The 17,977-nt window shown below is 36.1% G+C and overlaps 1 protein-coding gene across 1 annotated transcript in view; it reads right to left on the bottom strand.

Annotated features, from left to right (window-relative positions):
* The window catches only part of LOC150109184 (acylamino-acid-releasing enzyme-like), a 467,476-nt gene that overhangs the window by 107,230 nt on the left and 342,269 nt on the right, over nt 1–17,977 (bottom strand). Inside the window, exon 16 of the mRNA XM_090411884.1 lies at nt 13,851–13,931. Coding sequence (XP_090268010.1) covers nt 13,851–13,931 — 81 coding nt within the window. The remainder of the gene's footprint in view (nt 1–13,850; nt 13,932–17,977) is intronic.

The following is a 17,977-nucleotide window of genomic DNA, read 5'->3' as shown; positions in this document are numbered from 1 at the left end:
ATGCAAGTATATTTGAGAAATGGTTGAGAAGGATTGTGGAAGAGAAGCTTGGTGAAGAACAAGCTGGATTCAGGCCAAATAGAAGCTGTCAGGATCAGATTTTCACTTTATGACAGATAGTTGAGAAATCATGGGAATATAACCAAGATCTGTATTTACGTTTTGTAGATCTGGAAAAAGCATACAATGAGGTGCAAAGAGAGAAGCTATTCAAAACGCTACAGTTGTATGGTGTCAGTGGGGTTATATCAACCAGTACTTAGTCTTTATTTGAGTTGTAAGTCAGCAGTAAGAATTGAAGGAGTACAGGAAGTGGTAAATCTGGTGTCAGACAAGGATGTACATTATCTCCTCTGTTATTCATTATCTATATGGATCACATTATGAAGGAAAGTGGTATTAAACCTGATATCAAAATTGGAGATATTAATGTCAGCTCTTTGCTTTATGTGGACAATGTTATACGTTTAATAAATCCGCTACATCTGCAAAATTCCCTGATTAAATTAAATAACTGTTATAATAGATATGGTATAAAAGTCAGCAATAACAAGACAAAGACGATGAAAGTAGGCAGAAGTTGAAAATATCAACTGCATTGTAAATGGAGAACCAATAGAACAAGTAAAACATTTCAGCTACTTAGGCACAATTTTTAGTGAAGATGGTAAATTAAATATGGAAATAGACAACAGAATCAACAAAGCTGGTATGGTACGAAGTAGGAAATTTATATGGAATAAGAGAGAAATTAGTCAAAACACTAATTAACTGTATACAAGACAGTGTTCAAACCAATTTTAACTTATAGATCTGAGAGTTAGGTTAGAAGTAAAACACTTGACCAAACACTAGAGACTGCATATATGAGAGTACTGAGAAAGATTAGGGGCATGAACAGATGGCATCAATAGCAATGTCATATTAAAAATGAGGATATTAGGAAAGAACTTAACATTATCATTCAGAAATGTGTTACCAGAGCTAATCTCAGGTGGTACAATCACTTAAACAGAATGGGAGAGAAATTAGCAAAACAAGTGTTCTCTGCCAGGTTGACAGGAAAAAGACCCAGAGGAAAACCAAGATATAGGTGGACTGAATAGTAAAAAGTGCCTTAGGATAGAAATATAAAATCTGACAATGTTTGAGTCTTGACAGGTAACCGATTGATTTGGAGGAAAACTGTAGAAAGAAAATTAGTAATGATGTAAATTTTTCATGTCGTACTATCATATCATGTACACCCCATGAGGGTACATGTCAGGAATTTGATGATGATGATGATCGTGAAAAAGAAGTGGATTATCACATGTCAAGTATGATAAATGATCCTATGGAAATTAAAAGAACAGTAAAAACCTATTATGAAGTACAAAAAAACCGAATGAACCTATGAAGACCATCAATGAAATTGTTTTGATATATAGAAGTGAAGGATATCTACCAATATAGTGCCAAAAGCTATGTGCATTGAAATGTATAAAGGAGGAGCTGCATCAGCTAGATTCTGCAGTAAAAAGACTAAAATGAAAAACTTTACAGTGGAAAAGTCATATCAGAAGGAGATGCCAAAGAGGAGTGGCCAAAAAAAAAAAAGTATTTGATTGGTCTCTTCCAGGTAGAATAAAATCTGGGAAACTTCAAATAACTTGGAAATGAATAATGCAAGCAGGAAAGAAAGAAAATTGATGAGCTGTGGGTGGAGAGGAAAACTTGGGACCAGGCAACTTAGGACAACTGCTGACAAGGGGTGAAGCCTGTAAAAGTAAAGTATATATATCCACTTTATTCACTTTTATACAGACTCTGTTTACGAGGGTGGTCTCAAAAGTTCTTGGCCTCAACCATAGATGGCAACACTATCGGTAATATATATTTTTTTTCTAAGTTGGTACATCTGTCATAAGCATTCATGTGAAACTGTAAGTCATTCTATCAAGTATTTTGCTTTATACAGCTGTCTGAAGCAAAAGTGTTGTCTGTATCTCTTGAAATGAATAAAATTGAGTATCGTGGTTATAAAATTCTTTGTAAAAGAAGGTTTAACACCAAAAGAAAAAGAAATTCAGAAATCGGCTGATGAGTTTAAACGTGACCATACCAGACTTGAAGATGATCCATGTGAAGGACATCCAAAAAGTGTAACAACACCAGAAATCATTGATCAAGTGCATGATATGGTATTGGATGACTGGCAAGTCAAAGTGTGTGAAATTGCTGAGACTATAAGCATTTCAAGGATATATTTTGCATGAAGAATTGCAAATGAAAAAGTTTTGAGCAAGATGGGTGACACGCTTGCTCAGAGTAGATCAAAAATGCACTCGCATGAAAATCTCTGAACAGTACTTGGAGCGTTTTAACAAGAATAAAACTGATTTTGTGTATCAATTTATTACTATGGATGAGACTTGCATTCACCATTACACACCAGAATCCAAACAGCAGTCAAAATAGTAGACAGAAGTCGGTTGTTCCGTGCCAAAAAAGATAAAGTCGGTTCCATCAGCAGGAAAGGTCATGGCATCAGTGTTTTGGGATGCTAAAGGCATTTTGTTTATTAATTATCTTGAAAAGGGTAAAACATCAACCGGGGAATCTTATTTCGATCTTTTAACCAGACTAGACGAAAAAATTTGAGAGAAAAGACTCGATTTGCAGAAGAAAAAAATGATCTTTCATCAGGACAATGCACCTGCCCACAAAGGTGTTTTGGCAATGGGAAAATTAAGGGATCTGCACTATGAATTGTTGGAACATCCACCCTATTCCCCCAGATTTGGCTCCCTCTGATTTCTATCTCTTCCCAAAACTAAAACTCTTCCTCGCTGGGCAGCATTTTTCTTCGAATCAAGAGGAGAGGTGACAGCAGCCGTAGAGGGGTATTTTGCAGATCTTACTGAGAACCACTACTGGGATGGGATAATGGTGCTGGAGTATCGCTCAAATAAATGTATTACTCTTAAGGGAGATTATGTTGAAAAATAAAAATAATTTTGAAATTATAAATTAGTTTTTTCATTGTTAGACCAAGAACATTTCAGACCACCCTCATATTTGGTTCTTTATTTATTTGTTTCAGCATAACCCCTGTAATTGCACTTTTTTAAAAAAAAAGAAAGATAAAAAAAGAAACAGAAAAGAGGTTTCAAAATGTATAAGACAATGATACTATGTATGGGCAAGTGTTTAAGGAGAAAGAGGGAAGGAACCTGATGTGCCTCTTGAATAGGTAGAGATCATAGTCTTTAGAGGGAAAAAAAACAACAACAAAAAAACAATTTGAATATGCCTGTTTCAAAGCACATGGCAGAGGTAGGATTAAATGAATGGGATGATGAGTTGGTTCACTAAGCCTAAAACTGAGCTATGTATGGATAGTGGCTGACAGCAGCTTAGGTTTTTACATATTTAGAGGAAAGTGAGATATAATGGTAACCAGCTCAGTGGAACAATATCCATGAATATGCTTACAGAAAAGATAATAAGCAATAAAAGAACATCTTGAAGAAAGTGAATGAAACAAATTTCATCATTAATTAATCAGTCAACTGTTATGCACAGGATTAAGCATTTTTAGAGAGATTTTTGGTACATCACTTTACTGTAAGAAGAGTATTCTAAAGTTAGGTAAATCTGAATTAATCATATATAATGTCAGGAGTTGAACAAGTTAAGAGTAGTGTCTTGAATTGAAATGGCCACCAAAGTTCTTTTGCAAAGTCCTTTGAAGAATGAGGAAGCTATGAACATGATGTTTTTTTTTTTTTTTTTTTTTTTTTTTTTTTAATGGAGAACTCATGGAGATGTCATCATTTGGCACTGCACCTGTTTCTGAGTGTAAGTTCAGCACAATGACATTATATTTTTTGTTTTCTGCCTCAATCAAATATATATATTTATGGTGGCTGCCAAAGAACAGCTCAATGACACAGTTACTCAGCCTAAAAACCTTTCAATTAGTATAAACAAAATTGGTTGACAGAGAAAGAAAATGTCTTGACAGGGATAAAAATTGAAGGGTATAGCATATTTCAGCAGATCAGGGAAGTTAAATGAGATGATGGAGTGCTACTTCTGTGATAGATAAACAACGCCCTCTCAAGGTAGAGAATAAGAAGGGTAATGGTGTTCAGAGTATATGTTGTGAGATAAAAGTGGACAGAATAGGATGAAGGAAAATGTTCTGGAGAAAAAATATGGAGAACTGACTTTGAGGCTATTCACAGCTGCCATTAATTCTGATGCACTCACTAGTGTATTACAGGTTACTTTCACCAGTTGTGGAAAAGTTGTCTCAACCCTTATTTGTTCATAGTTCCAAAGTGGTGGCATCTGGTAATTTTGCTGCAGTTGAAACCAAATTTTTGCATTAGTTTGGTGATGCCCTCCTTCAGTGTATTGTCACTTTTAGTGTGGAAGTTGAAGATAATGGCACTGTATTTTTTGTTTCTGGCCTCAGTCGAATCATGCACCATTGACACGATGAGGCTATGAAACTAGCTGGTATTGGGTGATTTTTCATCTAAGCACTGATCGTGGATCCGTTCTAACTTGGCTTCATGTCATTTAATTTTGTGTAAGATTGCAATTAGCAAGGGTGTTAGAGCTAGATTTTTTGCTTGGAGGATGGTGATTGGATAGAATGGGTTGCCAGAGGTAGTTGTGAGTGCTTCATGTTACTATACTTGATTTACTAAAAGATGCAAAAGATGTAAAGAACAGTAAATATAAGGAAGAGAAAGAATAGGAGTGAATAAAAATACTTTCAGTACTATAAAATGGATTAGGAATAATTTACATCTTTGATATTATATGTGTATTTGCTGTTCTTTACAGAAAGAAATACACATAACAAGCACAATACATTATACATGATGATTTGCTCCTCCATCAACCCAAATGTATTCCTGCCACCATTTATTCATAAGTTTTTTTTTTTTTTTTTTTTTTTTTTTAAATTACGCCCATCATAAGTATCTGGGGATAGCGTGAAGAATACATGTTCCTATAAACTCTAGACTTTCATATATCTGCATTTATGATGGGCATAATTAAAAAAAAAAAAAAAAAAAAAAAAAAAAAAAAAAAAAAAAAAACATGAATAAATGGTAGCAGGAATACATTTTGGTTGATCGAGGAGCAAATTATCATGTACAATGTAATTCACTTTATTTTCTGATAATTATTTTATTTACTAATGACCAGTATTTTTTTTTACATAGTAGTATAATATATATATATATATATATAAATAATTTTGTTCTTTAATAAGTTTAATTCTTCATATTTACTTGTCTACCTGAGTTTCACAACCCTGAGTTGTAGATAAGCACAGATCTGCATATCTCAGTTTCTATTACCATAAATTCCATTAGATCATCAGTTAGAAATGCAGAGTACACTGTAGATGGATTTTCCACATCAAGTGGTAAAAGTAGCTCATCTTTTCTACTCTACTCCTGAATCAGTACTGCCACATTACTCATCGGATTCCATTTGTTTGAAAATGAAAATTCAGAAACCGTACTTTGTGAAATAACTTCTTCATCAGATGAGGAACTGCTCTGTAAATATAATACTTGATTGAAAACATCATCTAAATTATTCACTAGATCTTTGAAAATTCAAACTTCATCAGATGGATTTTTTTTACTTCATAACGGCAGCTCAGGAAAGTTATCAACGTGGACATGTGGATTTCTCACACATGTTTCTAGATTGTTATTTCTAAATCACTTAGGGAATTGAAACAATGTAGATCCGAATATAAATAATACTTTAATAGATATTTCCGATATTTCGGCAATGTCACATTGCCATTTTCTAAAGGAACTTACAAAAAGGCAGGTGCACACAGGCACTAACAATACAGTAACTGAGAATGAAGCTATCGTTCTCCTAGAAGTCCTGATGGTGCCCTATGGCGGGCTAAGTAGGCTTTCTTGGCCGTTGGGCTGAAGGTCTGCTGATGTATACCTCCCAAATTTGAGGCAGTCGCACACAACCAAATTTGTTGAGGTTTGGAGAGTTTCTTAGGGCAGAGGCTGATTCCATAAATAATCTTTCGAATTTATATTTGCTCCGGTGTATTATTGTTGCTTTGTATTCTGTGGCGAGTATCCAGAGCATGGTCTGCAAGACCAGAGTGGCTATACTTGTAAAACCGAATGTAGTCCTTGTGTTCAGAAATTCTGATATTCGCTGTCCTGCCTGTTTGGCCAAAGTACGACAGTTTACAACTGCAAGGGACCTGGTATACACCAGGTAGGTCTAGGGGAAGTGGTTGGTCTTTGGTAGAGCGGATAAGGGATGCCAATTTTCTGTAAGGCCTGTAACAGGAGGTGAGGACATGTTTTAGCCCACCAGAGGGCACCATCAGGACTTCTAGGAGAACGATAGCTTCATATCTTCATTCTCAGTTACTGTATTGTTAGTGCCTGTGTGCGCCTGCCTTTTTGTAAGTTCCTTTAGAAAATGGCAATGTGACATTGCCGAAATATCAGAAATATCTATTAAAGTATTATTTAATTTATATTTGGATCTACGTTGTTTCAATTCCCTAAGTGATTTAGAAATGCATAACCAACGTATAAGCCTGTCTACGAGAATCAACATCATCCACGGAGATACGATCGCACGGAAGGCTTGCCAATATGGTAAAATGAAGTTGAAGCTGTCTAGACAATTAAATCGTCTGACTTTCCTGAAACGCTGCCGGGATAACAAGGTAATCCCGAACTGTGTAAAATTGAAGCACCATTTTGTTTCGCAAAAAGCGCTCCGTATATACAACCGCGCTAGCTACGTGTTACGTCGCAAACAAATCACTGCCACGCGGTTAGGCTTAGCCGAAATTAACGAAGCTATTCATACCCTCGAAGATGAACTTTTGTGCACTTTGAATCACGAACTGTGGTCAATTTTACATGACATATCGTGTCCCGCCGCAGACAAAGAGTTTGAAAAGATACGAGGCCGACAGATGAAGAAATTCGATAAATTAAAAAAGAATTCTACCGTCAATCCAAAACTTGCTACCAACACCGTAATCAACCTTTCTTCAGTCACCCTGAAGCCTGAAGCTCTCAACATGCTTTCACGTGGCCACAACTTCACCATTGCTCCCAAAAAAATACCAAGTGAGGATATTATGATCCAGATTGAAAGAGGAATCCGCCACCTTCCACATCAAATCGCCAACAGTGTAAGACTGGATGTAGCTTGTGTCCTTTCCATAGCAAAACCACCCAAAACCAATATATCCAAACAAGGAATTTAAAGCCCTACAGGAATTGAGAAATAATAAAGAATTAGTTATCACCAAAGCGGATAAAGGAAATGCAACTGTAGTACTTAACCAAAACGACTACAAAGGTAAGCTGAATGCTCTTCTATTAGATCGGGCTACTTACCTCCCTATCAATTACAATCCCACCAACTCACAAATTAGAAAACTTCACAGCCTCCTTAAGAAAGTCACTTCTTGGCCTGTAGAAGCTACCAACAGATTAAAACCGTTTAACTCTATACCCCCCGTATTTAGACTCCCAAAAATACATAAAGAAAATGTGCCATTACGTCCCATAGTGGATGGCATTGATTCCCCCACATACAAATTAGCTAAACATTTGGCCAAAGAGCTCACACACTATACTGGCAACACACCATCACACATAAAAAACTCAGCCCACTTCAAAGCCAGCATAGAAAACCTTACACTCCAACATACTGACATAATGGTCAGCTTCGACGTCTCCTCCTTATTCACAAATGTCCCACTCAAGGAAACTTTAGAGCTAATCCAAGTTAAATTTTCCCCCGATATCTCAGCCCTATTTCAGTTCACAATGAACTCAGGCTATTTCGTTTGGCAGGGAAAATTCTACAAACAAATAGAGGGGACAGCCATGGGCTCACCACTCTCCCCACCCTTGGCCAATTTCTTTATGGAGACCTTTGAGGAAAAAGCCTTAGCCTCTGCCCCACAAAAACCAACCATATGGCTTCGCTACGTTGATGATGTGTTCGCTATTTGGCCACATGGCTCTGAAACACTCCTCTCCTTCCTTACACACTTAAACAACCAGCACGCCAGAATCAAGTTCACCCTGGAAAAAGAGGAAAACAACTGCCTCCCTTTCCTAGACACACTAGTCACCCGCCAGCCTGATGGAACTTTGGTTTTCTCAGTTTACAGAAAACCCACCCATACAGGCAGATACATCCACCAACAATTCCCCCCTCCCTCACAACAATATGGAGTGGTAAAAACACTATACAACAGGGCTAAACTAATTTGTTCTAACGACATAGCCCTTAACACTGAACTAAATCACATCCTCAACACTTTCTCAGCCAATGGCTAACCCCCCCAAAAAAATCCAAAAAATATTAAAACCTACAAACCACAGCCCCCCCCCCCCTCCACAAAAAAGATTACTCTAAATCCATCACCATTCCCTACATCCGAGGCACCTCAGAAAAAATTACCAAAATTCTAAAAAAACATGACCTCACCTCCTGTTACAGGCCTTACAGAAAATTGGCATCCCTTATCTGCTCTACCAAAGACCAACCACTTCCCCTAGACCTACCTGGTGTATACCAGGTCCCTTGCAGTTGTAAACTGTCGTACTTTGGCCAAACAGGCAGGACAGCGAATATCAGAATTTCTGAACACAAGGACTACATCCGGTTTTACAAGTATAGCCACTCTGGTCTTGCAGACCATGCTCTGGATACTCGTCACAGAATACGGTGGAAGAAAGCAACAATAATACACCGGAGCAAATATAAATTCGAAAGATTATTTATGGAATCAGCCTCTGCCCTAAGAAACTCTCCAAACCTCAACAAATTTGGTTGTATGTGACTGCCCCAAATTTGGAGGCATACATCAGCAGACCTTCAGCCCAACGGCCAAGAACGCCTACTTAGCCCGCCAGAGGGCACCATCAGGACTTCTAGGAGAACGGTAGCTTCATATCTTCATTCTCAGTTACTGTATTGTTAGTGCCTGTGTGCACCTGCCTTTTTGTAAGTTCCTTTAGAAAATGGCAATGTAACATTGCCGAAATATCGGAAATATCTATTAAAGTATAATTTAATTTATATTCGGATCTACGTTGTTTCAATTCCCTAAGTGATTTAGAAATGCATAACCAACGTATAAGCCTGTCTACAAGAATTCTAGATTGTTAGTTTCAACAGATGCATTTTTCTTATAGAATATAGAAGGATTCATTTTCAGTTAGGAATAGATAAATTTTTACTCCCTATGTGTATACTGTACAAATACTGAAAAAAGCTATTCCTATATAGTGAACATGTACTCCCAATAGCCATTATACTGCAGATGCATGAAAAATAAGTAGTTTTATTGTATCCCTGAATAAGGCACAGAGGCATTTGCAGTCTGTGTAATATATTTGTCAACAAATAATGCAATTAGAGACAACTGAGATAAAAACGGCTACCTAATGAAACATGTCCCCTTCCACAGAAACTATGCTACATAGACTCATGCAAAACCACTTGTTGTACTACCAAACACAGTTATCTAACTAAGAACAATTGTCCTAACATTTCACAAAGTTTCAATTACATGAAATAAGTGTGTTTGTTCATTTGATTTGAAATTTTTGATGTCATTAAGATAGATCACGCAACCAAAAGAGTTGCAACTAACATGCTGTATAAACTTTGTTTCAGTGAGCCTGCCTGCCTGCCTGCCCAGTACAGAAGCGACACACAAATGGTAATGAGAAGTCCCATGGGTACAATAAATGTGCAAAACACATCCCACTGTGTTAAGGAGGGGGGGGGTATGATAAGTACTGTGTGAAAAATGGCTAGCATGTGAACAATAGATCTCCTACAACAAGTGCTCTGACTTCGTGGATGCCTGTATTATTATTATAATAATAAGTTTAAACTAGTTTGAATACTGTCTTGTATACAGCTAGTTTATGGTTTTGAATAATATGTTTTATTCCATACACATTTATTCTACTAGCTCTGGTTCCTACCTGATTTGTTTATTCTATTATAGATTTAAAAATTTACTTCATTAAAAATTGTGCTAAAAAAACTGTAATATTTTACTTATCTAAAGGTTCTTTACTGAAAATACATCGATGTTTTCCATGGTCCCTGCTTACTTTCATAGTTCTTTTCTTTTTATTACCGATTTTAATATCTAATTTTTTAAAGAGTCCTGAAGTATTAAAATTGATTTATTTAAAAATATAAACATCATCTACATAAAGTAAAGAGACGAGTTGAATATTTCTGATTTTGATATCAGTTTTAATGCTAGTTTTATTCATAGTGTAATCCACAGAGATTATGAATAACATATGAAATAACATGTCCTACACTTGATTTTATATCAAATATCATCTCCTTGTACTCCTTCAATTTCTGACTTACAACTTAAGTATAGGCTACATACGGCATTGTATAATGTCCAATTTACATCACATAAATGTAACATTTTAAAAACTTTTCTCTTGGAACTTTCCCCATCTGGTAGTTATGTAATAGTGTGTGCCTAGTGTTAGGAGATAGTTGTTAGTTTCTTATCTATAGTAAAATATATGTTTGGGTGTTGCTGTTAAGTGCACTAAAATGTATCTAATGTGTTTGGGCCATTTATTTATTTATTTTGTATCCAAACACAAGTGGTACAGTAGTAAGTAAGTGGTACAACATGATTTACAACAAATTAGGATACATTACAATGAGATCAGCTTAGATTTGGTAGGTGAAATATACAGGGAATAATAATTAAATATGAAAAAAAGGAAACTATACAAAACTTATATATATATATATATATATAAGTTCCTCCAACAAGCTGGATTCAGGCCAAATAGAGGCTGTCAGGATCAGATCTTCACTTTACGACAAATAGTTGAGAAAGCATGGGAATATAACAAAAATCTGTATTTAAGTCTTGTCGATCTGGAAAAGGCATATGACAAGGTGCCAAGAGTAACTGTAACATATTGAATAGTGCCAACTATTCAATACATTACAGTTATATGGTGTCAATGGGCAATATTTAGTCTTTATTTGAGTTGTAAGTCAGCAAGTATTTTACCTTGGGTATAATAAATGTTGAAGTTACCAAGCTATTTTAAACCTGGTTTTACTCCATTTCCCAAGTAAGCAAACAGTCAAACAAGTCATGTTTGCGCCTGCAAACATGACTTGTTTGTCTGTTTGGCACGATTTTTAGTGAAGATGGTAAATTAAATATGGAAATAGACAACAAAATCAACGAAGCTGGTATGGTAGGAAGTCAATTGAATAAATTCATATGGAATAAGAGAGAAATTAGTCGGAACACTAAATTAGCTGTATACAAGACAGTGTTCAAACCAGTTTTAAACTTATGGATCTGAGAGCTGGGACAGAAGTAAAACACTTGACCAAAGACTAGAGACCACAGATATGAGAGTCCCGAGAAAGATTAGAGGAATGAACAGATGGTATCAATGGCAATATCATATTAAAAACGAGGATATTAGGCATTGTCAGCATCCAGGAATGTGCTAGCAGAGCTAATCTCAGGTGGTATGGTATGGTCACTTAAACAGAACAAGTGTTCCCTGCCAGGTTGGCAGGAAAACGACCAAGAGGAAGACCAAGATTATAGGTGGATTGATATGGTACAAAGTGCTGCCTTAGACGATAGAAATATAAGATCTGATAATGTTGGAGTCTTGACAAGTAACAGACTGATTTGGAGAAAAATTGTAGATAGGAAGTTAGTAATGATGTAAATTTTTCATGTAGTACTATCATATCCTGTATGCCCCTTGAGGGTACATATCAGGAATTTGATGATGATGATGATGAGATGTTCCTCCAGTAATCTTGCACAATCAACTGCTCTTTCTGTGCAGGATATAAGGTCCTCTTTTGTGCAAGGTGATGGAAGAAAGGGACAAGAAAGAAGGTGTTCCATGGACTGGGTTGTCCCACACTCACAATTATCTGGACTAGTGAGGTAGTCCCATTTGACGAGGTTTTGTTTGCAGTGTCCTGTCATTCAAAGTCTGTTGAGGCTTTTCCAAGTATTCCAGTCCAAGTGGGCATCACGTGGAAGATGTTTGGCTGTTGGAATACCAGTATTATTTTCAGGATATAGTGCAAGCCATTGTTGAAGTCTTGTCTTGTTTGGGCCATGAGGCCAAATGATAAACACATCATCTACATAGTGTAGCAAATTGTTGGTTTTTATAACTGAATTGAGTGCACAATTTCTAGAAATTCCATGTTGAAGTTGGCCAGGTGGGGAATGGGGGAGACCCATTGTTGTCTTATGTAGTTCTTTATATATTTCTTCTTTCCATGAGAAATCACTTGAATAAACAGTGAATTTGGATAATTCAGAAGGAAATGTAATGTGTAAGGTCAAGGATCACTATCAATGTTACATTGGTAAACAAAAGCATAATGTCAAAGCTAATCAATAAATAACAAATTACACAATAACCACAGTAATTAATTTTAATGAAATGAAAGTACAGATATTTCATACTGAAAATAGCAGTACATCATCAGTGTGTAGAAATAAGGAAATCAAAGAAATACAAGGTACATACAACAATCAGTGTAATTTGTTGTTTATAGTCATGCCACAGGTACCTTTAAAGATTAAAGCTAATCAATGAGGCCCAAATCTGTTTATACCCTGAAGCACAGTTATACGTATCTTCTAAGAAGACCTAAACCTATCTATATTATCATCTACTCAAGCTGTCTTTCCACATTTTAGGATTTTTAATAGGTTTTTCTACTTCAAGTATAATTCATATTTACTATAAATTTTATTATAGTAAATTTGTTTCGTTCACTGCTTGTTTTGTTTAACAACCTTTCAAAGTAATTGCTAGAGACATCCAGCCACTATCTATCGTTGGTTTTTATGATACCTTTACTGCTTCTGATTCCTTTCAGCAGTAGTCTTTTCTCCAAAGTTTTCAGAAATGCATACAGAATATCAGTAGTAGCATCTAGAACAACTTACTTCATTTGTGATATTTAATGTGACATTATCTGTTATGAAAATATATAACAAAGCATATGTTTTTTGTTATACTTTTCAAGTTTTTTAAATTGAAATAAAATGGGCAGTTACATTTATAGGTGTTTAATTATTTTTTGTTTTTGAGTAAGCTTCCAAAAAATACATTTTCATTTAAATTTTTGTTTTTTCATTTTTTATTATGTATAATTTACAGTTGATATTTTTACATACTTACATATTTTCTTAAAAAAGAAAAGTTATGAACATATCCTTTTTTGCACATTCTTCAATATATATCTTTACATTGGCAACATAAAAAGCAATTTATATCCATTTTTATTTGAATTTTTAATAAAAGGGGAACAAATCGTCTTCATTGCTTGTGAAATTCACTCCATTATGTTTTTTTTTTCCTCCAATTAATCAAGGCAAGCAGACAAACATTATATTAGAAACAAAAAGAGAAAGAAAAAGACAAGAGAAAAACCAAGATTCTGAGTCTTTAAAAGAAATTATAGGGAACTGACATATATCCAACACCAATTCAGAAGAAGAATCTTAACAGAAAACTAATAATGAATTTTCATTTGTGTTGGCCTCTTATAATATTTGGAAAACTATAGAATACAACAGAAAATGATCTAAAAAATGAAGAGAGAGATCTTTGAAGAGTGCAATCCTTGACATGTTTGCATATTCTCTTAATTAATTTATGCTAGCTTTTATTTAACAGATCACATCTTTTTTATTTTAATTTATATTTTTTTATTCACTTTCATCTTAATAGAATAAATACTTCACTTACCCAAGAGAAGAGCAAAGCCTAATTTTGCAAATAAAAATCCATATAGTTGAAAGCAGCCAGTGAATGCTGAATGAGGTCCACCTAAAAATAAAAAAAATACAACACATACATACACAAAACTTTATGAAAACAACCATCAGAGATATTACTAAGATAAAATTCCATGTGCAGAAAAGAAAATTTTGCAGCGAATAACAAGATATAATTCAGTTTAATACTCATGTTAAAAACAGTTTACTAGAATAGTTAACTTTCAATTTACTATCCAAGCAAACTACAAGTCTGGTTGGTCAAATAGTTAGCATATCTGTTCTGTCCAACCAACAGGCCAGAGGGCATGGATGTTTGTAACTGTCTTTAGATGGTATGGTCCATCTACCATCTAAAATTTACCCAGCTCAGGTAAAAATAAAATAAAATAAATTAATTAAAATAGAAGAAGAAAAAAAAAATCAGCTAACACCTATTTGTTCCCGTATAGGGAGTAGGCGGGACCGTTTACCCTATCTAACTTTTGGAGACTGAGTGGGCAGTTCAATCTCCACTGGTAGCCAACCAGACAGATAGCTGGCCCAAGGCTATCACTGATTCATTGGCACGCAGTGAAGGTGGCAAGCTAGTGTCGCCATCTTGTGGTCCCTAACCCTAACACAATATTTTTAATGTCTGAAAATAGTGTGGGTTCGACGGTCGATTTTCTTGAGTTTACGGGACAAAAAACCCGCTAGCCTGTGCCAGAGATCGACTAACTCGGGAACCGGTCGAAAAAAGGGTTAGAAAAATTTCCTCTAGTCGGTGACTAGATTTGAACCACCAAATCCTTTCTTCATGCAGTCAAGTGCCATAGAGTCAACTTCTACTGAGCTACATAGGCTCTTATAGAAGAAAAAGAAGGAAAAAAAAAAACACTTTTTTTTTTCTTAAGTTTCCTACTTACATCACAAAATATAAAAATTCCAGGCTCTAAAGCCTTAATACAATACTATATTACTTAACAAACTAATTACCAGATCAACTTATTCTAATCCTTCTCGAGTATAACTCAGCAAAAATGAACAAGTTCTGCCATATTAATATACAAAAATATGTAGACAATTAAAGTGATTGGTAGTATAAAGTCTTTAAGAAAGTCATTATATTCATATTACACTTACATTATCAGTTCTTGTATGTATTACATCTCTCTCTCTCTGTCTTCACTTTTCTTCTGTATGATGACCAATGATTACTTTTTTAAAACCATATAATACAATCAAAACCTAGCTATATGTCAGTATGTAACCTAGCACTATCACCTAACAACCACAACCACTGATGTTCATCACCAATAGTTAGGTAGTGAATAGGTTAGCTGGTGAAGAGATGTACTGTCGGAGAGCTCCTAAAAGATTTGTGATTTTTGTTGCTTTATTAAATATTTTGTTAGATTTAATTGTATAATTTTAGTATATTATTGTAGTTAGTGTGCTAAAGTGTTTTATAACATAATCTATACCGGGAAGTCGCTGGTAGAGGGATTTGTAGTGTGTAGTGTTCGTGAAACCTCCTGATAAGACAAGTGTTATTTTCAGTTATCGTTAGATGATAATAAAGGAGTGAATGTGTGTAGAAAATGTAGGGAGAATGAGGAATTGAAGTGTATTTCGGATCGTGAGTGTGATATTTTTGTCAAACTTCAGAATGAAGAAAATAGGGATATGACAAGAAATGGCGAGGTTGTACCAGAGAATTGTGAGAGTGTGAATGTAGAAAGTGTGAATGATAGTATTATTGGCTTTACAGAGAATAAAAAAGATGAGATAGATGCAATGAGTGAGATTGCGTTGTTGAATGGTGTGATACAAAGGGCAAAAACAGCAGCTAGAGCGTATGAGCAAAAGTCGACTGAATGAACCAGCCAATAATAAAAAGTATGACAGGAAAAATAGGCGTATGAGTGTGATCATGAACAAAATGAAGGATAGTGCTGTATAAAGACTCGTTAGTATGAGGTGTGTTAGTAGAGGATTTGACAAAATCATACCAACCTGGTGCGACCATAAAGGATGTAACTGAGTCTATTAGAGAGCAAAAGGAAAGGGTGAAAGAAATGATTGTTGTGGCAGGTACGAATGATTTGAAAGAATTTAAGGAGAAAGGTGACCGGCAGGCACATGAACGGTATAAAGCGCATGCCAGAAGGGTAATGAGTGTGGTAAGAAAAGCAAAAAAGGATTACGAAAGAACATTGGCCATGCAGGCTAAAGAGAATCCTAAACAGTTTTTTAGATATGTAGCAAGTAAAAGGAAAAATGTACATGGCAGAATGATTTTAAAGAATGCCGATGGTAGGGAGGTAACTGAATCAGTTGATATAGTTGAGTTACTAAGTGAGCACTTTGCAAGTATGTATCAACCAGGTGGTGACATTGCAGAAACGAATGTACCAGTAGATTATATGGGAATTGTGGTGAATGAAGTGGAGGTGAGTAGTCTATTGCATAACCTCAATGTCAAAACATCTGTGGGATTGGATGGTATACCAGCTCGTGTAGTACGAGAAGCAGCTAAAGAATTGTCAGTACCCTTGACCATTTTGTTTAATTTGAGTCTCGGGTCTGGGTTAGTCCCGAGGGGGTGGAAAGAGGGGAAAATAGTTCCACTGCATAAAGGTAGTTCTAAGACTGCTGTTGTAAATTACCGGCCGATTAGCATATCAGGAATCATTGTCAAGGTCTTAGAGAAATTAGTCAAGAAAAGAATACAGGATTGGATAGATGAAAATGGGATATTGTATGAGGGACAACATGGTTTTGTGAAGGGTAGATCATGCCTCAGTAACTTGCTCACGTTTTATAACACAGTGACGGCTGAACTGGATAGGGGTAATGGGTTTACAGTGATACTACCGGACCTTGCCAAGGCCTTTGACAGGATACCACATGGAACCCTAATCAGTAAATTGGAGCAGATGGGATAGATATAAGGTTGGTGAGATGGATAGGAGGGTGGTTGAAGGAGAGATACCAGAGAGTGGTTTAATCAGGAGTGGAGTCAAAAAGATGGCTTGTGACTAGTGGTGTGCCGCAGGGCTCTGTTCTTGGACCACTGCTTTTCAATTTGTTCATCAATGATATAGGAAAGGATTTGAGAGGAAGTGTTCACTTGTTTGCTGATGATGCAAAGTTGGGTAGAGCAATTGTGAGTGCACAGGATGTCAAAATTTTACAGGATGATTTGGATAGTTTGGAGGACTGGGCTAGGAAAAATGGATGTCAATTTAATGTGGCAAAGTGTAAGGTTATGCACTTTGGGGTGAAATGAATAGCAGCAGTATATCGCATTGGTGGAACTGTACTCCAGGAGATTGATGAGGCCAGGGATTTGGGAGTGTTGGTGGATAGGGAATTGAATTTTAGGGGGCACATTGCAAAATGTGACTAAAACAGCTCGCCAAATCACTTGGCTTCTGAAAAATACTTTAACATGCAGAGACAAACAAGTTGTTGTTCCTCTGTATCGAGCCTTGATAAGACCCCATCTGGACTACTGTGCCCAGTTATGGGCACCAGGGTTTCTTTGTGATGGGGAGGAAGTGGAGAGGATCCAGAGACGAGTGACCAAGATGATAGCAGGTCTGTGGAATGACCCTTATGAGAATAGGTTGAAGATTTGTGGGTTGCAGAGACTGGACGACAGGCAAAGGAAGGGTGATATGATTGAGACATTCAAATTACTGAAGGGTTTCTATAAGATTGATCCAGAAGATATTTTTGAAAATATGACTGGTGGTGGGAGGACTAGGGGCCATGCATGGAAGCTGGGCAAGAGCGTGATTGACAAGGGTGTTAGAGCTAGGTTTTTTACTTGGAGAGTGGTGAATGAGTGGAATAAGCTTCCAGAGTCTGTTGTGGGTGCTACAACCGTGAATGAGTTCAAGGCAAGGTATGATAGATACTGTGTCAATGTCGAATAGTTGTTCTTGACATGATGTTAGGGCCTCCCTCGATGAGTCTGTCAACTCCTTGCAGTTGCCCGGAACAACAACAACAACAACAATAATAATAATAATAACTGTGCACTATGAGCACACATGCATCTTGATTTTGAGCACACAAGTAAACAAAAACATATATTTAACTTGAAAC

The sequence above is a fragment of the Typopeltis vanoorti genome, chromosome 2 (genome assembly GCF_054136105.1).
Source record: "Typopeltis vanoorti isolate ZY-2024b chromosome 2, IOZ_Tvanoo_1.0, whole genome shotgun sequence".
NCBI classification, from domain to species: Eukaryota; Metazoa; Arthropoda; class Arachnida; order Uropygi; family Thelyphonidae; genus Typopeltis; species Typopeltis vanoorti.
The sequence above is the reverse complement of the archived record's forward strand: the minus strand, read 5'-3'. Positions and strand labels throughout refer to the sequence as shown.